Source organism: Microcebus murinus, chromosome 3 (genome assembly GCF_040939455.1).
Source record: "Microcebus murinus isolate Inina chromosome 3, M.murinus_Inina_mat1.0, whole genome shotgun sequence".
Lineage (NCBI taxonomy): Eukaryota > Metazoa > Chordata > Mammalia > Primates > Cheirogaleidae > Microcebus > Microcebus murinus.
The window spans coordinates 21936411-21960879 of NC_134106.1; the positions used below are offsets into that span (position 1 = coordinate 21936411).

The 24469-nt window shown below is 42.6% G+C and overlaps 1 protein-coding gene across 1 annotated transcript; it reads right to left on the bottom strand.

Annotated features, from left to right (window-relative positions):
- Nucleotides 1-84: 84 nt before the first annotated feature.
- Nucleotides 85-23495, bottom strand: PPM1G (protein phosphatase, Mg2+/Mn2+ dependent 1G). Its single transcript, XM_012788272.2, has 10 exons — nt 23145-23495; nt 5822-5891; nt 5259-5344; nt 4484-4616; nt 3390-3805; nt 2677-2814; nt 1867-2101; nt 1352-1481; nt 1004-1106; nt 85-689 (listed from the first exon to the last, which is right to left on the bottom strand). The coding sequence occupies exons 1-10, from the start codon at nt 23262-23264 to the stop codon at nt 486-488; spliced, it is 1635 nt and encodes a 544-aa protein (XP_012643726.1). The 5' UTR covers nt 23265-23495; the 3' UTR covers nt 85-485.
- Between the last annotated feature and the right edge of the window lie 974 nt (nt 23496-24469).

Below are 24469 nucleotides of genomic sequence, written 5' to 3' on the forward strand. Positions count from 1 at the left end.
CGGAAGAGCTCGCTAGATGCTACCGTTGGGGCAGAATCTGGGGCCACAGCAGCAGAGGGGAAAAAAAGCACACCATAGGCACAATTAGGTTTTGGCCTTTAGTCTGAAAAAGTGTTGATTGAAAGTGTACAACAGAGAGCGGGTGCAAGCGGCTGGGGGCCATGGAGCCGCCAATAAAAAAGAATGTCCTTAAATAAAGTGTTCACAGAGTAAAAACCAGAACCGCCAGTCCTTCCCTCCAACACAACAGAGCACAGGCACAGAACCGGTGATGAGCCCAAGGAGCACGTCGGCGGCTGGGGAGGACAGCAGAGGCTCCCAGGCTGCTGTGTGGAGGGAGAGCCCTCTTTGGAATGGGCTGAGTAAAGCCACCCAGCTCCCCCTGCACACCATACCCACTGCTAAGGCTAAAGGAAAAAGACAAAACTCAGTCTCAGGTCCGGAGGGCTCAGAACAGTCTAGGTGGGCAGGGTTCTCGATGACTGCTAGTCCCGCTTGGCCTTCTTCTTGTCGCTGTTGCCATTTTCTTCAGCCCCCTCAGCAGAGAGCACTTCTTCTAGTTTCCGCTTGCCACTCTCTGGCTGGAGCTCTGCTGTGTTTCGGGGCTTGAAGCAAATGATGATGCAGGTCATGTTGTCACACCCTGTACCATCCCCAGAAGTGTCTGGTGCCAGGCATTGATCCAGCAGCTACAAAAGGGATGAGGTAGCTCAGCCACAAGGTTTGAACACCTTCCTGGGAACCTAGAGTCCCACAACAGGGCTTGCTAATACAGGGTGGTAGAAAGAGAGGAATGGGCAACAGGTATCATCACAAAACAGCCACTTGCTAGTCCCTGAGGCATAGGCTAAGTCAGGGAAATGATGGAAGGTGGTATATTTAGTCAGGGTTTGACATCCATTAGTTGTTAATGGTACTCCCAGGCTCTGGCTGTAAGCCCAGGTGGAGAGAGTAAACCTTGGCTGTGCAGACCCCCACACACTCTCTTCACCCTGGGACTCACCTCTTCCACAATGGATGACAATAACCGAAGCTCCCCATTTTCATCACGCTGGCTGATCTTTGATTGAATAAAGTCTACAACTTCCTGGCTGCTCATCACATTCCTGGGGTCAAAAACAATAGTCAAAATCTTCTTTAGTCTCACCAAGGCAGAGTAGACAAGTGTAGCTAGAAGTGGTGACCCAGACCAATGTAAACACCTACAGAATTTTCCTTAGCTCTGCCTTAGGCTCGGTGGTCTTGACTCACCAAGAAGTCTGCCTAGGCTCTAACCTTAGAGGAGCTCCATGCCCTATAAAAGAAGTTATGCCACAGAAAGGGGATTTTAGGGCATTCTGCCAGTGCTCACCAGATGCCATCACAAGCAATGACCATAAATTCATGGTCGTCAGTGAGAGTCAGCACCTTGATGTCAGGAAGGGCTGAAATCATCTGTTCCTCGGGTGGCAGGTTCTTGTTTCTTTTATAGAAGTGGTCTCCTGAAGTAAAAGAATGGTGGTTTGATGAGTAGTTTGAACATTTGCCACAAACTTGTTTGAGGTGGGTCAAACTTTGCCATTCATTTCCCTTCTTTACAAAGTTCTATTATCTAGTGGAATGGAGAACTGAGTTCTAGCTTTTCTAGTTTCAGTCCTGTCATCGGGTTGCTGAACCTTAAGTAAGTGGTCTTTTTCATCAGCTGGAAGGTACTAACGACAATAATAACCAGCTTAGTTATTTCACAGAGATGTCTAAAGACAAAGGTAGTAGAAATTAAAACATTTTGAAATGTACAAAGGCTAAGAAGATTAAAGTTTGCTATTAAGTAGTCTGGAATGGAGAGCAAGACCCCAGAAATCTTTCCCATAGTTTCTTGGCCCTTACCAATGGCTCTGGAGAGGTTGAGGCCCCCGTTGACTCGCCCATCCATGGTGACCTTGCCACCAGCATTCTTGATGCGTGCTAGCTCTACTTCATCCTCTGGTTTATGATCATAGGACATGTCTAAAGCTTTACCAGCCTCAGATACCACACAGCGAGAGTCTCCTGCATTGGCTACAATCAACTGTTTTCCTCGTATCAGAGCCACCACTGCAGTTGTACCACTGTCAGAGCCAGGCTTAGGAAGAAAAATGGACAAAAATGGATGTGAAGATGTAAGTTCTTCATTGATGCACACCTAACCATTCCCCATGCTTTCTCCTTTCACTGGGAACCCCAGAGCACAGGCTTCATCTTTCCAGAGACAGTATACACTCCCCATGTTGTAGGTGACTCTACCCAAAAGGCTTACCACCTAGTTCCCCTTGCAAAATAAATCCACGTGACCACAACTTTTGTACTAAAGTATGAAGGGATCCCTGTCTCAAAATCAGAATCAGGGCAGCCTGAGCAAGAGCGAGACCCCGTCTCTACTAAAAATAGAAAGAAATTAGCTGAACAACTAAAAATATATAGAAAAAAATTAGCCGGGTATGGTGGCACATGCCTGTAGTCCCAGCTACTTGGAAGGCTGAGGCAGAAGGATTGCTTGAGCCCAGGAATTTGAGGTTGCTGTAAGCTAGGCTGGTGCCATGGCACTCTAGCCCAGGCAACAGAGTAAGACTCTGTCTCAAAGAAAAAAAAAATCAGCATCAGGGGATTCACAACTGCCTGTTGGCTTTTCCAGATTCACGGCTCCCCTTCCCCACACACCTCCTCTTTGCCTTCCATTCCAGGCACCATCATCTCTTCTTCTTCTTCATCCTCCTCTTCGGCCTCCTCAGTGTCATCCTCATCTTCCTCATTCTCTGCCTCCTCACTGCTATAGCCATCCTCTTCTTCACTGCATTCCTGCCAGAGTGAGGATCCCAGACTGCTGAGGCTGGGATGACCCCCTGCCCCCCTCCCCCCAACTCACACTCAGAACCAAGAGGCCCTGACTATACACAGGTCCTCAAAACACTGAAAGATACAACTATATGATCAGGAAAATCTCGGGGAGGAGAAAGGGCTAGGATGAGTATGACAGACATCCTGAACTGGGCTTAGCAGTCACTGGCAAGAAGCCCAGGGGAAAGCCAGGGCTGTCAGCCAGCTACATGGTCAGAAATAAATTGCCCAGTGAAGGAAACACCCAAATATCCAAGGTAGCAACAACGATCTTCTTGTTCTCTCTCTAGGAGACAGACTCTGAAAGGCCAGAACTAGATCTATTTGTTATAGTATCAACAAAGGAAGAGGTAAGAAGGAAAATGGCACCTGTGATGGTAGAGATCGATGAATTTTAGAAGTCTAAAGCTTAGAACACAGTGGATCTTGGGGAATGATGTCAAACCAGGAGAAGGAAAAGAGTTGAAAGCTACAGATGGCAACCAAATAGGCCCTCTCTGCAACTTCACCATCTGCCTGCCCTCACAGGCCCTTACCTCACTGTCTTCCTCTTCCTCCTCCGCCTCATCTGACTCATCCTCACTGTCCTCAAAGAACTTGGACTTAGCAACTCGAGGCAGCTTGTTGGAGGCTGAAGAGCAGGAAGGCCCAGCCTCACCAGTGGGAGTGCCAGGCTCACCAACTTGGCCTGGCTCAGTCCCACGTTCCGAGCTGGAGGAAAGGCCTGTGTGGGCTTTGGCTGTGGGGCCATTTTCCTGTGAAGGAGTTTCCCTAGATGGGTCCTCAGGTCCTGCCTCCCCATTGAGGTCCTGGGACCCTGGTTCCTCGCCTGTCCCAGCTCCAGATTTGCTGTGGGGAGGGCCCTTGTGACAGTTCTGCCCGTAGCGTGTCAGCAGCTCTTCAATAGTCATGGTAGCCTCTTCATGCAGCAGTGCAGTCTCCTCATTGTCCACTGCAGGGAAGAGGCTAAATCAGAGCCCCCATGCCAGACTCCTCAAGGGACCAGTCCCTCTCACTACCGACAGCCCTTGCAGCCTAAGCTCAAACTTCCCCACAACCTCCCACTCCTAAGGCTCCTCTCACTTAATCAAGTCTCAGAAGAATATCCCCTAGCTTCTTTCTTCACAGATATTTTCTGACTTTGTGTTTCACTCCCTTCTTAGTCAAGGGAACACAACTAATTCTATATTTCCCCTCTCACTTCTCATTTGTTATTGTTAAATTGGAAACCCTATTCTGGCTGAGGACCCAGGAAGCCTACAGTACTAGTCTAGGCCTAGGGTAAAGGCTTGATGAATAGCTACTGGGGCTAATGACTGCTCCAGTGTTGAAAAAAAGGCACACGAATACGAACAGGAACTAGGAAGACCCCATCACAATGACAAAAGATTATGTATATAAAAATGTTTATTATAACCTAAGACCCTAGCCACTCAACAAAGGTTAATTCTCCCCTTCCTTTTCCTATCCACATGTAGTGCAGGAGAATACCATAGGGTTCTTTAATGTGAGGACTCCTCAGATCCTTAGAAAGCCATTCTCTGTTAGAATTGATAAATAAATAATACATATTAAAGAATACTTTTTTTAAAATGCTGATTTCCCCTCAAACACAGGATGCCATACCCACCATCATCTTCATCAGCTACTTTTTCTTTTTCATCTTCATCCTCAGTGGGTCGCCCTGCAATCTGTGCCAGCTCTTTAATGACTTCCTCAGTGGTCAGTTTGGCATCAATAGCTAAGAAGGCATCTTCTAAAGCCTGGATATAAGCAAAATAGTATAAGACAAGTGTGGGGAAAAGTACAGTGGGTACAAAATAAAATGCCTATATATTCAATCCTGGGCACAAGGATGGGATGCAAATTAGAATGTGATCCATCATGCTAGGTTACACTCAAAGAGAAGTAAAAACGTTGAGACCTGGGAATAATAAAACAGGTCAAAAAGGCCCAATAAGCTCATTTGAGGCACAGAATTCTTTAAGAAGAAATGCAATAGGCCGGGTGGGGTGGCACATGCCTATAATCCTAGCACTCTGGGAGGCCAAGGCAGGCGGATTGCTCGAGGTCAGGAGTTCGAAACCAGCCTTAGCAAGAGCGAGACCCCGCCTCTACTATAAAGAGAAAGAAATTAATTGGCCAACTAATAGAGAAAAAATTAGCCGGGCATGGTAGTGCATGCCTGTAGTCCCAGCTACTTGGGAGGCTGAGGCAGGATTGCTTGAGCCCAGGAGTTTGAGGTTGCTGTGAACTAGGCTGACGCCACGGCACTCACTCTAGCTTGGGCAACAAAGCGAGACTCTGTCTCAAAAAAAAAAAGAAGAAATGCAATAAATCAGCAGCTGCTAGGGGGCAAAGAAGGGAAAGCCTACACAAGCAGGGAACAGTGTGGGGGGACAGACCTTCTGCAGCTTGCCTTCCTTGTAAGCCTTCTGATCTTTGATGATATCAGGGAGGTATTTGGCACAGTACAGGGCAACTTCCTCCCCTAGAAGAAAGGTAAGATAAGTACTGCTTCCCACACATAGAAAGTGATATAATATCTATGTCATATTGGAGTGAAACCCCAGGGTTGAGAGAATAAATATCTTAGCACACCTGAAACCTATTTGAAGAACATTTGGGAAGTTCTAATCCAGAAAATGGATTTCATCATAACCTCTCTCAGGGTATATTAATATATCCCTTGTCTTTTCTCACCTGTATATTTAGTTCTTCAGTGAAAAAAGAAAAATGCTAAGGTAATAAGAGATTTTTTTGGATTAAAACAAGGCCTAGTAAGATTATAAACAATATGATACTCTATTGGGGATAAGGAATGGCAGAATAGAGAAAAATAGCACCAAGCAGGAAATTATATTGAGGACTAGACCCTGGAAAATAAAAGAACAATGGACCTGTTCTTGCCCTGTAAAGTGTGGAATTGGGGTCCTAGAATGTTACCAATATGATCTGCTAAAGTTACCTCCATGTCCATCGTAGACAGAAAACATGGCTGTCTCACTGTCCAGCTCAGGAATACAGTTGTGTGCATCCTAGGAAAAAAGCATAGTCAGCACATCTCAAAGTCAAAGGATATTCCTCCTTGTGCACCTCAGGTCACAAGGATCACCTTCATACCTTAATCTCACTAACCCCGTCCCTGGCTGGCCTACATGCCCTAGAAGTAAGAAAGGAAGATAGGATGATAAAGTAAGAAAAGTAGTACAAGGGAAGGAGAAGGGGAGGGAGGCAAGGAAGGGGGAATGGAAGGGAGGATCTGAGGTTATTACCTCTGTAATCTAGTAGCCTCAACCTAGGAGATCTCAGTCCAGATGGCAGAATATTTGGCTGTTGGAAATAGACCTGACCTGATCCCCAACGGATTTGTGGTAACTACAGGGATAACCAGAATAAAGGATCAAAGTCATTTCCAGACCCATTCTTTAATCTGTGAACTACAAGGAAGAAAATGTTAGGAAAGATATCGAAAAGAGACGTGAGGGCCTTACCAACCTGAAAAGTTTCTAGGAGAATCCTAAAATAGATTAACTGAAAGCATTAGAAATTTGTTAAGCTGTACACAAACGCTAATACAAAGAAAAAAAAAAGCACCATCAAAATGGATTCTTCCTCTTTTCTCAAAGCTTAAGTTACTCAAGAAATTACCCTCAGGCTAGGCAGAGGATATATTTACGAAAGAATATCTTCCAACAAATAATCCTATAAAACTAGGCTGTGTTTAGTGCTTGTTAACTGGAATTTACAACACCCCATATAGTCAGTCTTCCTGCCTCCTACTCCCAGGCAGAAGTGAGACATCATTCAAATCTAATGGCATAGCACACCTAAAGAGAAGTTTGCAATGGCCTCGCCACAGAAATATTTCAGTTGGAAGGCTGAGTTTAATCAAATTCTTCTAATAACAAAATTCTGCCACCCCAAAAACTCATGCTCCAGGCTAAGCCAAAGTTCCACCAATACTGTCAGACCTAGGTAAAAGTGGGCTGTGGCTTACACTGCCCCATCTTGGAAAACAATCCAACCCTCCTTCAGGTACTTTCTACAAACAATAAGGATAAATATTCATCAGCTATTTACTTTGGCTGGTTATCCTTGCATAAGTTAATTCCAATCATAGTTCTTCTTCCTCTTTCAGGCATTAGCATTTTAACATTTCTAATTATATTAATAGTGAGAAAATCTGAGTGCAGTGCTTCCTCTGTTGTTCTTGAAATAAGACTATGCCTTACTTATACAAGTCTAAAAGGCTGGGCTTGGTGGCTCATGCCAGTAATCCTAACACTCTGGGAGGCCAAGGCGGGAGGATCACTTGAGGTCAGGAGTTCAAGACCAGCCTCAGCAAGAGTAAGACTAAGACCCCTGTCTCTACTAAAAATAGAAATAAATTAGCTGGCCAACTAAAAATAGAAAAAAATTAGCTGGGTGTGGTGGCACATGCCTGTAGTCCCAGCTACTCCGGAGGCTGAGGCAAGGATCCCTTGAGCCCAGGAGTTTGAGGTTGCTGTGAGCTAGGCTGATGCCACAGCATTCTAGGCTGGGCAACATAGTGAGACTCTGTCTCAAAAAAAAAAAGTCTAAATAATAAAACTTAGTTATTTTAAGGAAGGAAAGTATCCAGAAAAGGGCTAGTTTTGTACTTCTGTCTGCAGGAGGAAGTGGCCAGAAGCTAAGAGGCTGGCACGAATGGCACTTGATGGCACATAGCTAGGGACATCAACAGTACTGCCTCTTACCCTCATTCTAAGAACCTAGAGAGCACCACAGACCAAAGGTCATCTTCTCCCTCTTCCAACCACTCTACTCCCTGCCACATTAGTCGCCTCCCTTCCCTCTAAGCCAGGGTTTATCTTCCTGGGCCTTCGTTTCTCCTCACCACCATTGTCAGCACCTTCACTGTGCACTTATGATTGTCTATTGCCCCAGCATCCTCTACTAGTGGTTCTCAAACTTGAATGAAGAATTCATTTGTTCATTCACTCACTCATCAAATATCTGAGTACCCATTATGTGACAGGATGTGTTCTAGGTGATTGGAATATATCAGTGAACAAAATAAAGACCAATGCCGATTTAAAAAAAAAACAAAAAAACTTAAAATTCTGGTGAGAGGCTGGGCGCAGTGGCTCACGCCTATAATCCTAGCACTCTGGGAGGCTGAGGTGGGCGGACTGTTCAAGATCAGGAGTTCAAAACCAGCCTGAGCAAGAGCGAGACCCCGTCTCTACTATAAATAGAAAGAAATTAATTGGCCAACTGATATATATATAAAAAATTAGCCGGGCATGGTGGCGCATGCCTGTAGTCCCAGCTACTCGGGAGGCTAAGGCAGAAGGATCGCTTGAGCCCAGGAGTTTGAGGTTGCTGTGAGCTAGGGTGACGCCATGGCACTCACTCTAGCCTGGACAACAAAGCAAGACTCTGTCTCAAAAAAAAAAAAAAAAAAAAAATTAATTGGCCAACTAATATATATAGAAAAAATTAGCCGGGCATGGTGGCGCATGCCTGTAGTCCCAGCTACTTGGGAGGCTGAGACAGGAGGATTGCTTGAGCCTAGGAGTTTGAGGTTGCTGTGAGCTAGGCTGATGCCATGGTACCCACTCTAGCCTGGGCAACAAAGCGAGACTCTGTCTCCAAAAAAAAAAAAAAAAAATTCTGGTGTTAGATATACCCAATAAATAGGAAAAGGAAAAAGTTGAATAAAGTTAAGGAGAACTGGGTTGGATTTCAGAAAAGCAATGGTAGACTTGAATCAGCATGAGATACAGTGTGGTATAGGCATGCTAAATGCATAAGAACCTGTATGGTTCAGTGGTCACTACCTAAGTCATGCTGTAAGTATCTAATTAGTTTCAGCAAAAACAACTGTATCACTTTATAATGTTGATTTTAATCTTGTTGATTTTGCAGTTTGGTTTGCTGGCGTGGAACGTATGTCCAGTTCTATGTTTGTACACATTTAAGTAAGATTCAATTAAAATCATTTTAGTGAGTACTATAGTTCCACCATAAGTATTGATTCCCTTAACAAAAACAAAACCAAAAAACCACGAAAGAAGTCCAAGATATATTGTTAAATAAAGCAAAGTGCAAAACGATGTATATAGTAAGCTGCTTTTTGTGTAAGTAAGAAAGGGATACAGGAATAGATTTGTCTTTTCATCTACAGGGATACACAAAAAAACAAAAGTGGTTAAGGCAGGGCATAAGGGTACAGACAATGAGAAGCAGCAGCATGGGAATGTTTAACTTTTTCAAAAGTAAATGTTTTTTAAAAGACTCAATTTATTAGTAACATGTGAGAAGCTGACCCAACTAATTCCACTTTTTTGGTAGGTGAGGGAGAAACAATCTTCCTGTCCACTCCTTCCAGTGGAACAAGAGGATCAAATGGGTCTTTTCCTGTCCTGCAATGCCACTCCAGATCACAGCTGTACTCTCTCTTTTGTACCCACATCCTCTATTCAAACCCTCTTTTTGACTTCCTCTTTTGCTCCTCACAAGAGCGAGCAATTTTGAAGCAGAAGGCTCTAGTCCCAGTGAGCATATGAAAAAAATATATAGCCTCATTAGTAATCAAAAAATAAACATTAAAACAGAAATATTCTTTTGTGGCCTGGTGCGTGGCTCACGCCTGTAATCCTAGCACTATGGGAGGCCGAGGAGGGTGGATTGCTCGAGATCAGGAGTTCAAAACCAGCCTGAGCAAGAACGAGACCCCGTCTCTACTCTACATAGAAAGAAATTAATTGGCCAACTAATATATATAGAAAAAATTAGCCGGGCATGGTGGCACATGCCTGTAGTCCCAGCTACTCGGGAGGCTGAAGCAGAAGGATTGCTTGAGCCCAGGAGTTTGAGGTTGCTGTGAGCTAGGCTGATGCCATGGCACTCACTCTAGCCTGGGCAACAAAGCGAGACTCTGTCTCAAAAAAAAAAAAAAAAGAAATATTCTTTTGTGAAAAATTACACTGATGAAAAATATTAATAATATCCAGTGGCAGTAAGAGTGAAGATAAGGTTGGTCTGAGTGCAGTGGTGTTTACAACTGATCAAACAGTTATAGATTCCTTTGTTCCTTCTCCACTCCCACTGCTTCACTTGACCAGCAAAAGTAAAAACACATTCTCATATATTGATTGATAGGAATATAAAGTAGTACAGCTTTTCTGGAGGGCAATTTGGTAACATGTATCAAAATTCCTAATGTGCATGCCCTTTGATCTAATAATTTGACTTCTAAAAGCTTATTTTATGGAAGCAATTAGAGAAGGGTAAAGATACATGTAAGAATTATACATAATAAAAGCATTATTTATAATAAAAAATAATTGTAACCATCTAAATTTCCAGGATAGATTACAAATGGTACATTCTTTCAATGGAATATATGCAGCTATTAGAAGCAAATATGTGTTAATTTGGAAATGAGTTCACAATATATTAAGTGATAAAAAGGAAAAAGTAAAAAAAGCATCTCTATGTATATTATCAGTGTCTGGAAGATCACATATCAAACTTAACAGCGGAAGGTAAGATTTGGGTAATAATTAGTTTTTACTTTTCAAAATTTTCACTTTTGTATAATAAGCCATATTATTCTATTCTGAATGACAACAAGCAAACCTATGAATTGGCTTTGAGTTGCTGTTCTACCATACACTGCATGATCTCTGGCCAGCTACCTTGTAGTGTGCCTCAACTTTATCCTCCATAATACAGAATAACAATGTCTACCTCACCCACATCATCACAGGACTGTTTCAATTCCCCCCCTTTACATCTTTGCTCATAACCTTTACCCTTCCCTTTCTTTCTATCCCTTTCTGAGCCACAGCCAAGTATTTCAACAGTCTCTTAGCAATCTAGAAAAACTCATCTAACCTTGTATAACCCCACCAACTGCTTTCTTCACCCCTGAATCAGAACCATTAAGTATTGCTAGTCATAAAATGTTATGAGATCATACTGACTGTGGTTACTACTTCCATTCAGCACTTTTTTTCCTGTATCCTATATTGATTCCTGAACACACACAGCTAGCTACAAATCTTTCCCATACTATTCAAGTTCTAGATGCTACTCTCCTTTTACCCTTAGTAAGCTCACCTCTTACATTAAGGTGTTATTTCAAGAACTACCTCATCTTCCTTGTTCTACCTCAGAATTTCTCCATAGATTTAATCTCTTTTACTTACTGCCTCAAACATAGTATTTCTCCTCTCTTCCTAGATTAACATTTCCTCTGAAATTCCTGATCTCAAGTACGTCTCCTTAAAGACTTTACAGAGAAGAGCATAACCTTAACTGCAATCCAAATAGTCATTTTGGCTTGATGTGATGGCTCACATCTGTAACTCCAGCACTTTGGGAAGCTGAGGCAAGAGGATCACTTGAGGCTAAGAGTTCTAGACCAGTCTGGGGAATCCACTGAGACCCCATCTCTACAAAAGAAATCTTACAAAGAAAGGAAAAAAAATAGCCATTTTGCAGGCTTCATTCTCCCCAACCACTGTGTAGGATTAAATAGTATAAATCATGTCACTTTTCTTGAAAGTTCTCTTGAATTCTGTGACAAACTGTAGTTCTATACCTCCTACTACCTATTTCTACAGGATGTCAGTCCCTTCTCTACCTCAAACTTAACATTGTTTCACCCATCTCCGTAACCTAATCTCTTAACTCTTATACCATTTTTCTGAATAGAAGCTAATCTTTTTTTTTTTTTTTTTTTTTGATACAGGGTCTCAATCTGTTGCCCAGGCTGGAGTGCAGTGGCATGAACCTGTTGTCTCAGCCTCCTGAGTAGCTGGGACTATAGGCATGCACTACCACACCGTTAATTTTTAATTATTTTCGTAGAGACAGGGTCTTGCTATTTTACCAGGTTGGTCTCAAATTCCTGCCCTCAAGAGATCCTCCTAGCTTGGCCTCCCAAAGTGCAGGGATTGTGGGCATGTGCCACTATGCATAGCTTCTATTCTTGACATTGACACCTCCCTCCCCCCAAGCAAAGTAGTGAGCATGTCTGCCTCACAGTCTTTCCTTCTATCTCTCCTAACACCTTTCCTTTCCCCAATTTCCTCCTCCCCATTTATCTGTTATACTCTCCATAAGGTCCAGTTAAAGTCTCACTACCCTCCAGGAGACTTTTTCCAACCAAACCAATACTCTAAACTCTCTCAGAATTTCTTGCCTTTACTATAATTGGCACTCAGCATATGCTACCTTGTATTGTTATCAAACATTCCATGGGGGAGAGGGAGTCCTAGGTCCAAAACTGGATTTTAAATCACGACAGGGCCGGGCGCGGTGGCTCACGCCTGTAATCCTAGCTCTCTGGGAGGCTGATGTGGGGTGATCCCTCGAGGTCAGGAGTGTGAAACCAGTCTGAGCAAGAGCGAGACCCCATCTCTACTATAAATAGAGAGAAATTAATTGGCCAACTAATATATATAGAAAAAATTACCCGGGCATGGTGGCACATGCCTGTAGTCCCAGCTACTCGGGAGGCTGAGACAGTAGGATTGCTTGAGCCCAGAAGATTGAGGTTGCTGTGAGCTAGGCTGATGCCACGGCACTCACTCTAGCCTGGGCAACAAAGCAAGACTCTGTCTCAAAAAAAAAAAAAAATCATCATAACAGCAAAGACTGTCTTAAATCTCTTTATAGCTTCGGGCCTAACAATATGTTCTGTAATATAGCAGGCCCTCCTTATTTGCTTATGATAGTGAGTTTCCCGCTGCCTCAGAACAACTACTTTAAGGATACCTCTTCCTTCATTTCCTACCCTAAACCCAGAGATATAACACAGTAACCACTGAAATAGTCTGAAGGAGATGACTCAGAATACACACAGGTCACCCAAGTCAAGGCTGTTTAGGCCTTGCCTTACTAAATCATATCACACAGCCCTTCTGACCTTCTAGACAACCAATGCTTCTATATTAATAAAGGGTTGGTTATCCTACCTGATATCAATCTCCTGAGGTTATATTAATATATCCAAAGATCCTGTGTCCCAGGATAAACCATTTAGATTTCTAATATATAATCTAAATCCTTACAAATCAAGATAAAAGATTTAAAAGTAGTTGGTTGGGACAGTGAACTGTTTTTGGTTTTAAAAAGTCATGTAGGCCGGGCATGGTGGCTCACGCCTGTAATCCTAGCACTTTGGGAGGCCGAGGCGGGCGGATTGCTCAAGATCAGGAGTTCGAAACCAGCCTGAGCGAGACCCTGTCTCTACCAAAAAAAACCAGAAATAAAATTGATTGACCAACTAAAAATATATATACAAAAAATTAGCCGGGCATGGTGGCGCATGCCTGTAGTCCCAGCTACTCGGGAGGCGGAGGCAATAGGATCGCTGAGCCCGGGAGTTTGAGGTTGCTGTGAGCGAGGCTGACACCACGGCACTCACTGTAGCCTGGGCAACAAAGTGAGACTCTGTCTCAAAAAAAAAAAAAAAAAAAAAGAATAAAAAATAAAAAATCATGTGATGCCGGGCGTGGTGGCTCACGCCTGTAATCCTAGCACTCTGGGAAACAAGTTGGAAGGATTGCTTGAGGTCAGGAGTTCAAGACCACCCTGAGCAAGAGCAAGACCCCATCTCTACTAAAAATAGAAGAAAAAAAATTAGCCAGTCAATTAAAAATAGAAACAAAAAATAAGCCAAGCGTAGTGGCTCACACCTGTAGTCCCAGCTACTTGGGAGGCTGAGGCAGGAGGATCACTTGAGCCCAGGAGTTTGAGGTTGCTGTGAGCTAGGCTGATGCCCCAGCACTCACTCTAGCCTAGGCAACAAAGCGAGACTCTGTCTCAAAAAAAAAAAAAAAAAAAAAAAGCCACATAATATTATCTGCCTTAAAATTATATACATGTTATTACTTTGATAATAAAAAAATCAGAATCAATAATGCTAATTACCAATCATGGGAATGGAGAAGATTCTTTTCCTTATTTTATCCACCAAAGAATTCTTTTTTTTTTTAATACAGAGTCTCACTCTGTTGCTCGGGCTAGAGTGCCATGGTGTCAGCCTTGCTCACAGCAATCTCGGATTCCTGGGCTTAGTCTATCCTCCTGCCTCAGCCTCCCAAGTTGCTGGGACTACAGGTATTCACCACCATGCCCAGCTAATTTTTCCTATATATTTTTAGTTGTCCAGCTAATTTATTTCTATTTTTAATAGAGACAGGGTCTCAGTCTTGTTCAGGCTGGTCTTGAACTCCTGAGCTCAAATGATCCTCCTGCCTCAGCCTCCCAGAGTGCTAGAATTACAGGTGTGAGCTACCACGCCTGGCCTATCCACCTAAAGAATTCTTTTATTCTAGTTTGGGGAAAGAAAATTATAGTTTGGGATATACAAAAAAAAATCATATTTAACTTTAATCATAAAAATAAACTCTTCCTTTTTGGAGTAGTAATTTTTTGAAAAATGATTACCATATCATCTTACTATATATGCTTACATCTTCAGGAAACACACTGCTATGGCATTAGGCACTTTCTTAGTTCATAACTGATGGCTTGGAAGCATATGAATTATTTTCCCTGACTTTCACTACCTGGCTTAGTGCCTGAATAGGCTGAATCACTTCTGATCACTCACATGCTCAAGGATCTTCTTGCAATTGGAATGATATTTTATTTTCCAGGAGTTTGACATCATTTAGGAGATTTTTCCTGTACACATTGGCCACCCGTCTTCCAATTATCATTCATAGAAATGCAAACCACCACCCATTAGGATGACTACTATCAAAAATGATAGATAATAAAAACTGTTGGCGAGAATGTGGAGAAATTGGAACCCTTGTGCACTGCTGGTGGGAATAAAAATGGAACAGTCACTGTGTAAAATGGTATGGTGGCTCCTCAAAAAGTTAAAGATAGGCGAGGTGCAGTGGCTCACACCTATAATCCCAGAATTCTGGGAGGCCAAGGTGGGAGGATTGATCAAGGTCAGCAGTTCGAGAGCAGCCTGAGCAAGAGGGAGACCCTGTCTCTACTAAAAATAGAAAAAATTAGCCAGGCGTGGTGGCATGAACCTGTAGTCAGGAGGCCAAGGCAGGAGGATCACTTGAGCCCACAAGTTTGAGGTTGCTGTGAATGAGGCTGATGTCATGGCACTCTAGCCCGGACAACAGAGTGAGACTCTGCCTCAAAAAAAAAAGAAAAAAAATGGTAAATTTTATGTTATGCATATTTTACCACAGTAAAAATAATTTGTTTTTTAAAAAACACACGAACAAGGCTGGGCGTGATGGCTCACGCTGTAATCCTAGCACTCTGGGAGGCTGAGGCGGGTGGATTGCTCAAGGTCAGGAGTTAGAAACCAGCCTGAGCGAGACCCCGTCTCTACTAAAAATAGAAAGAAATTTCTTGACCAACTAAAAAAATATATATATAAAAAAAAAATTAGCCGGGCATGGTGGCACATGCCTGTAGTCCCTGCTACTCAGGAGGCTGAGGCCGTAGGATCACTTGAGCCCAGGAGTTTGAGGTTGCTGTGAGCTAGGCTGATGCCATGGCACTCACTCTAGCCTGGGCAACAAAGTGAGACCCTGTCTCAAAAAAAAAAAAAAAAGACTACAGGCATGCGCCACCATGCCCGGCTAATTTTTTTTTATATATATATATATATATCAGTTGGCCAATAATTTCTTTCTATTTATAGTAGAGACGGGGTCTCGCTCTTGCTCAGGCTGGTTTTGAACTCCTGACCTTGAGCAATCCGCCCGCCTCAGCCTCCCAGAGAGCTAGGATTACAGGCGTGAGCCACCGCGCCTGGCCTGGAACTTAAGTTTTTAAAAAGTTGCTAATCTTCTGACGGAGGAAACTATATTTCTTTCCCCTTAAAAGGTGTATGGTTCTGATTCTGATGCTGAATGAACTGAAAATTTAAAAAAAAAAAAATAAAAAGTAAAAAAAATAAAAAAAATTAAAAAAAAAAGGTATATGGAATATTTAATAATCCAACTATTATAATATTAAAAGATACCTGCCTAGAACTGACTGACAAACCTGTAGGTCTCATTGTAGTACCCTTTGCGTGAAAAAGGCAATTTATAATTGGGAATTTATAAGTTTTCTGGTATACAGAATATAAAGAAAGGTTAACACATTTCAATCAATTTTTTTTCTGTAGTATCTTCAACACTTTAAGGTATATACCAATAATTTGTTGAATAGACTTAGGACTTCTTATACATCAACTTCAGATTCTCTGAGAATATCCTAAAGCAGAGTCATCTTAATATAAACAAAATTACACCTTTTTATAAGCCCTCTCATTTAAAAAAATAAATTTTAAAGTAAATCTTTAAAGTATGATATGTCATTTCTTTAAAGGTGACCTTAAACAAGGAAATTTAATTAACTTTTAAATTTTCCACAAAAAAATAAAATTAACATATCATACAGCAATTCCACGTTTGGGTATATAAACCAAAGAATTGAAAACAGAGTCTCAAAGAGATATTTGTACATCCATATTCATAGCTTTATTCACAACAGCCAAAAGGTAAAAGCAGCCCAAGTGTTTGTCATGAGATGAATGGGTTAAATGTGGCATACACATATTATACAATGGAGTATCATTTAGCCTTAAAAAGGAAGGAAATTTTAACACATGCTACTTGGTTGAACCTTAAGGACATGCTTTGTTAAATAAGCCAATCACAAAAGACAATTCTGTATAATTTCACTTATACAAGGTACCCAGAAAACGTGCAACATAGCAAGACCCCATTTCTACAAAAATGTTTAAAAATTAATTAAAAATAAAAATAAATTGAGAAGAGTGCAGTGGCGGCTCACGCCTGTAATCCTACCACTTTGGGAGGAAGTGAAAGTATTGCTTGAGACGAGGAGTTTGAGACCAGGCTGGGCAACATAGCAAGACCCGTCTCTATAAAAAATTTAAAAATGAGCCAGGTGTGGTGCTGCGCTCCTGTAGTCCCATTACTTGGGAGGCTAAGGCAGGAGTATTACTTGAGCTCAGGAGTTTGAAATTGCATTGAGATATGATGACACCAATACACTCTAGCCCAGGCAACAGACTGAGACCTTGTCTCCAAAAATAATAAATAATTTTTTAAATAATTGTGGGTTTTTTTGTGTGTTTTTTTTTTGAGACAGAGTCTCGCTTTGTTGCCCAGGCTAGAGTGAGTGCCGTGGCATCAGCCTAGCTCATAGCAACCTCAAACTCCTGGGTTCAAGCAATCCTGTTGCCTCAGCCTCCCAAGTAGCTGGGACTACAGGCATGTGCCACCATGCCCGGCTAATTTTTTCTATATATATTAGTTGGCCAATTAATTTCTTTTGTATTTATAGTAGAGACAGGGTCTCGCTCTTGCTCAGGCTGGTTTCGAACTCCTGACCTCCAGCAGCCAGCCCACCTCAGCCTCCCAGAAAATAATTAAAAAATAAAATAAAGTACCGATTGATTCATGATACAACATCAATGACCCTTAAAAATATTATGCTTATGTACAAGTATTACATATCAATTAAAAAATGCCCCCCAAATTAACAATAATTAAAACCAAACTGCAGAAAAATAGAGGTAATTTAGAGATGAAAGAAAATTCAAGAATTGTTAAGTCATTAATTTGAGACAATGTACAGGGTCTTCTTTTGCTTCCCTCTAACAACTAAGTAAGGAAGGTTCCAACAGAAGCAATTGTAGCAACTGGAAGTGCTGGAAAGAAGAAAGACTAGCATCTCTTTCCTGGTTGCATTGGCAATGGATTTGGTGATCTCTATCGCCTATCTGAGCAGAGAGAGAACTGAAAAACAGTGCCCACTGGAGCCTGAACCATCTTGCTGGTACGCACCCAAGGCAGTCCAGCAGTATAAGGTCAGAGATACATAGCAAGTGGTAAAAGCCAAAAGAAGTCTAAAAACCGAAAGTGGGGGAGATCAAGTCCCTCCAGCCCAGGCTTGGCTGTTGCAGGAAACAAAGAGGTGATGAGTGATAACTGGATATGATACCAGAGTTTTAAACAGAATTCTGATTCCCTTAAGATCTGTAAAAATAACAGAAACCTGCAAGGCAAGAATCTAGAAGGAAGCAAAAGAAGGCTAAGTCGGCAAAATAATTATTCTTAAATCTGTGGCAAAATAAAGTATGTATGGTTTATTAAAAAAAAAATACTATGCTTATGAGTGAAGCTGAGGGTCGAGGGAATACTGGGGGCAGGGAGTAGTTTGTCCCTACAGGGGTTGACAGGGTTTGACATAATTTTTTAAAATTATGCTTATTAAAAGCACTGAGATATAAAAGGTAACATTTATTATTCCATTTATATAAAATGTTCAAAATAGGTAAATTCATAAAGATAGAATGTAAATTAGTGGTTGCCAGGGATGAATGGAGGAAAGATAGGGAATGACTGGTAAAAGGAACAGAGTTTCTTTTTAGGGTGTTGAATTGATTGTGATGATGGCTATACAACTCTGTGTGTATACATTAAAACCAGTGAATTGTATTCTTTAAATGGGCGAATTGTATGGAATGTGAATTATATCTCAATAAAATTGCTTAAAAATGGACCTGTATATACATTTTCAAAACTACATATGAGGCCAGGCGCGGTAGCTCACGCCTGTAATCCTCTAGCACTCTGGGAGGCCGAGGAGGGCGGATTGCTGGAGGTCAGGAGTTCGAAAGCAGCCTAAGCAAGAACGAGACCCCGTCTCTACTATAAATACAAAGAAATTAATTGGCCATCTAATATATAGAGAAAAAATTAGCCAGGCATGGTGGTACATGCCTGTAGTCCCAGCTACTCGGGAGGCTGAGGCAGAAGGATTGCTTGAGCCCGGGAGTTTGAGGTTGCTGTGAGCTAGGCTGATGCCTTGGCATTCACTCTAGCCTGGGCAACAAAGTGAGACTCTGTCTCAAAAAAAAAAAAGAAAAAAAACTATATATGATTAAAAGTTGATATACTCCATCTTTGAATGAGATCTAGAGAGAAACAGAAAACTCCACTGAAATCAGTACTCAGTCTATAGAATACCATTAATCAGTGATGCTGATGCTTTAAGTTCAGCTCTAAACATTTTTATTTCAAGACAGCATAATTGTTATCCATCTAAATTTCTATGATTGGCTGGGCATGGTAGCTCACACCGACAATCCTAGTACTCTGGGAGGCTGAAGCGGGAGGATCCTTTGAGCTCAGGAGTTTGAGATCAGCCTGAGCAAGAGTAAGACTCCCATCTCTACTAAAAATAGAAAAAATTAGTCGGGCATGGTGGCACACGCCTGTTGTCCCAGCTACTGGGGAGGCTAAGGCAGAAGGATCACTTGAGTCCAGGAGTTTGAGGTTGCTGTGAGCTAGGCTGCTGCCATGGCACTGTAGTGCAACAGAGTGAGACTCTGTCTCAAAAATAATAATAACAACAATAAAATAAAAAATAAATAAATTTCTATGCTCAAATTCAAGTCCTTACCTCTCAAAATACAATTCCAAGATGATACCCAATAGAGGATCAGGGGTGGAAAACTAGCAGTAACAACTGCTAGGAGACCAGGCAATAGAAATGTATGTAAAACATTCTTAAACTCTTGAGGAATACATTCTGATTTATCTTTCAGTTGCTTGAGAACATACAAAAGAATGGTATAGTAGAAAATAATTTCTCCATATCATAGCTATACATTTGATATACTTTTATACTAGCTTTGAACTGTGAATAGGTACTGCAGGCTGAGCAAATGGAAAGAATGACCTTTTATAAAAGTTGCTTAACCACATCCTAGACAAAGGAATTCTCATCTCGTCTGGTAAGTAAAAGTGCTTTAAGCTACAGATATGAAATGTTGATCTGAGGATCAGCCTCCAATGCCCTAAAGTGGAAACCTTGTGATATCTTATTTTATATTTTTCCCCATTAATATATTTTGAATGAAACTGTCATGCCGGTATCTTAAGAACTGTCTACTCAATATTATCTCTATATTCAATTATAGATGATTATGAGCATTAATAAGCCAGCTTCTACATGGCAGTAAACATCTTGCCTACTCAAAATTATACTGTAGATATTGCCATTTTTTTTTCTCTGAGACAGAGTCTCACTCTGTTACCCGAGGTAGAATGCAGTGGTGTCATCACAGCTCACTGAAACCTCAAACTCCTGGGCTTAAGCGATCCTCCTACCTCAGCCCCCTGATTATTTGGACCTACAGGTGCATGCCATGATGCCCACCTAATTTTTCTATTTTTAGTAGATATGGGGTCTCAGGCTGGTCTTGAACTCCTGACCTCAAGCAATCCTGCCGCCTTACTATCCCAGAGTGCTAGGATTACAGGCGAGAGCCACTGCACCAGGCCTGATACTGCCTTTAATAAAGGTAAAATATAATTTTACCTATAGAATTAAAAAAAAAACCTCAGCTTTTCATAGAAAGCAGTTTTGTCACTTTCAGGAACCTCACAACCAAAAATTAAAAGTACTCTTGTCCCTTTAAGACTACATCAACTAAGTTTGTTTTCAGATTTGACTTCTCATTAGCCACCATAAACTCAGAGCTTTTCCTTATATATTTCCCAGGCACCCCTCTACAACCTACTTAACCCCAAGCACACACCTCAACCAGCCTGAAGATCCCTCCAAACTATGAAGAAGGAAGAAAGGAGGGGAACATCAACGGTGATAGTTTGATTATCCTTCCTCAAAACACCCTGAGGTTCCACAGCAAGAGGTGCTGGAGAGAGGCAGAAAGCATAGACTGCCAGCTATTCCTAGTTGCCATCCTTTTCTCAAGAAAAGGGGTCAAACTGTCCTCTCTGAGGCCGAATTTATGCATCAGTCAGGATTTCAGGAACCTTTATAAGGTGTATTGGTATGATAACACAAATGAATCATTAGGACCAAGCAAATAAGGTAAATAGGCTTTATTAGTTGGTAGAATTAAACCCTAAAGATTGCTGGGTGCAGAGACTCACACCTGTAATCCTAGCACTCTGGGAGGCTGAGGCGGAAGGATTGCTTGAGTTCAGGAGTTGGAGACCAGCCTGAGCAAGAGCAAGACCCTGTCTCTACTAAAAATAGAAAAACTTAGCTGGGTGTGGAGGCGCGTGCCCTGTAGTCACAGCTACTCCAGAGCCTGAGGCAGGAGGATTGCTTGAACCCAGAAGGCTAGACCTGATAGTTATTTTCTTGCAATAGCAAAGAAACTATGTTACACTTTGAGAAGAAAGGAAACAAAGCCAGAAGGAAAGTATCAATGAAGCAGAACAGGATCCCAAACAGTACTTCAAGAGGATTTTATTAGGCATATTTAACTATTCAAACAAGGATAACTTCAGATGCAGCACATGAAGATGATTTTAACACCCTAAGTAGTTATCCCTCAGGAGGAAGATTAGGATGTCAGGAATAGTCTAGCAAGATCTCTACACACCAAACTGCCCTAGACAAAAAAAAAAAAAAAGTTATTTTCTAATTGCCAAAGGAAAAACCAAAAATAAAGGGAAATGCCCTGCAGAGACGCAGCAAATAGCACAGAATCACTGGGCAAACCAACACAGAAAATTGAATACCCAAGCAATTCAATTCATAAAGAAAACTAGAAAGAGTATTAAAGAAATGAAAAAACCACAGCAGAAAAGGAAGTGGAAAATATGGAATGAGAAACTTGAAGGCAACACCATACCGTTAGATGGGATATTCACCTCAAATCTCACAACATTAACAGCAAATGCCATAGAAATCGAACACCCAGACTACCTAACTCACCCAAACTGCAACCTTACATGAAGACTTTCCTTTTAAAGCTATATCCAGGTATTTCTAACAGACAATTACATTTACCAAATACTCAGTTATATCACTGAGTGACTGTAATGTAATGACTGGTACTCAGTATTTACCAAATACTATGTACCACAGTGAAATATGAATGCTGTATTTAAGTCTGACACATATGATAACAGTGTCTAGTGTCTTGAATAATTTGATCCAACAGATTCTTTCCACTAAAGCAGTGTCCTAACCTTTTCTGGGCCTCAATTTCCTAGCTGTAAGATGTGGGAGCCAAACCAGATTATGAACTATATAGGATGCCCTCCATTCTTCAAATCTTATACCTAATGATAGAACCATTCTTAAAGTCAGGTTTGGGTATAAAATTTGAGTCTGAAAACAAACCATTTAAGTTTATGCTGTCATTCCAGAGCTAACCACAGGGAGGAGCGAGGGATTTGAAAGAATTCCCTAGGGAGACTGTTACCTGAAGCCCACCTAGTTAGCGGATAAACCTCCAATCCCTAGCATAATTAGAGCATTTCTTGGCCCCTCTGTCTAGACCTCACATTACTGTTCACAAAGGCACGTCTAACCCGTCTTTCTCCCTTTCCTTTTTACCACAGTTTTTTTCCCTGTTCTCCTTTGAGGTTTCACATCCATTTTGCCCAATACTACTCCTTTTTTCCCTCAGATTTTCCCTTTTTCCCCCCTTTTATCCAGAGTGAAATTTTCTAAAAAATTAAGTTCTTTATACGTTGTGATGAAAAAAATTGATGAAATGACTGAAAATCAAGGAAATTTTTATAAACTACAACAAGCTCAGGCAAATAACAATTACTTGAGTTAAGTTTTAAAGAAATCCCGAGAGAGAAAAAAATACCAAGGAAACTATGAAAGAAATTCTAGTGATTGATACAATTCAAGTTTTCCAAAGTTAGTAAAAGGCCCTGAAAAGAGAGTAAAACGAAAGACAACTCTTGGAGGTCAGATCCAGCCTCTGAAATTAACATGCAGAGCTCAAGGCCAGACAACCTGGCGTTCAGAACGTGAAACAGACTATTTGCCCTGGCTTCTTTTCACTGTCAAACTCCTCGTCCAAAGAGACATCCCACATCACATATTTTACGTAAAAATAAAAATACAGTTATTCACATCTATTCACCTCTTCCTCAAAAAATAAATGAATACACAGTCCCTCTTTCCATCTTTACTCCCACACTAAACCTCACACCGTTGGCATGAGAGGATGGCGCGAAGGCACAGGGAGAAGGCGGTCAGTGGGCGGAAGGTGCCTCTCCCCACATGGTAGAGCCCTCACTGCCACCGGCCACCAGCACACGGTCCCCAAGCACCAGCACCTCCCTCAAGCACCGATCCCATGCTCGCTGTCGCCCCCCAAACTGCCACTGCGGCCACAAGCTCCCGACTGAGACCCTTCCCCAGGAAGGACCCCATCCCCCGCTCTCTTTCTCCGTCAGGTTCCCGCCCTGCAGCGGCCAGCCTATGGGCCCCTTCCGCCTCACCTCCATGGAGACGCGCCAGCCTTGCATGGCGGAGAAGCCGTAGGGCAGCGGCAGGCGCGGGGCGCCGACTCCGTCCCCAGAGCACTTCACCGTGTTGGGCTGGGAAAGGTAGGCACCCATGGCGGCGGCTGGCCGGCAGCCTCAGTGGAAGGAGAGCGGGGCGCGACCCGTGCCGGCGCCGGAGCCGGAGCCCCGGGGGCGCGCGTGGCAGAAGCAGGCCGGGCTGCGCGGCCGATACAAGGTGCCGGTGAAAAGCGCGAGGCCGGCCAGGAGGCGGTAACGGGACCGGAGCAAAGACGGAGCGGAAGCGGAAACGGCGCCGCTTCAGACCCCGCCCGGCCGGCGCGACGCGGCGCGGCGCTGCGAGCAGTCATTTCCTTAGCAACTCGCCCCGCCCACGGGAACAACGGCCCGCCCAACCGCCGCTCCCGCGAGATGGTGCGGCCACGCCCACCAACGGCTGTGGCCCACCTCCGGCTGTCTCTCTTGGCGGCGGGTGGACCCTAGCTGTAGTCTCGCTGCAGCCCTGCTTTCCTCCCCTGTCCCCGGCCTCTGGGCGTTTTGCCTTAAGCCTCTTTTGTGCGGGACTCGCGGGCCCGGTCCGTCCTCCAGTGTTTTCAGCCTCCTCTCTCCACCGTGCCCTCAGACTCCGCAAACTCCGCCCGATTGGGTTCAATAAAAGTTAACTAGTAATTGTTCTGAGCTTACAAATTATTTGGCCAGGCCCTGTGAGGCCTACACGAGAAGAATGTGAGAGTGTCTTTTCTGAAAAAGGAAAACGAAGACCTCGAGCTGTGACATAAGTCAAGTTAATACAATGTAGAAATGTTTGGTACAGTCTATGCTGGGTGAGAAAAGACCGAAGGATGGGAGTATGCGAGCTGTGGCTTAGAGGATTGAGGGTGCCTCAGGATTGCATTATGCCAAGGGAAAAAGGAATAATGTTACAAGGTTTGGAGGAGTGAAGAAAGAATACAAAGTGCCTTTAGGAAGATTTCTAAGGAGGCTGACTGGCCTCAGAGAATTAGGTAGGATAGAGATGATCGTATGCGCCAAGATGGGTGACTTGGACTTCACTCTCAGCCTGGTACAGCATTTTAGGATCTTTAGTCTTTGTTTCCTGTGTACATTGAAGGGAAAGAGTCTGGGGAGTGTTAACTGGTTAGAGGGCTGTTGATCTAAGCATGAAATGAGAAGGGCTGGGACCAAAGTGAGGGCAAGGGGTGGCAGTGGGAAGAGAGATGAAAGGGCGAATTAGACAATAACAAATCCAACAGCTTTAGTAATAGATTGGATTCAAGGGTTGGAAGGGAAGGGAGAAATTC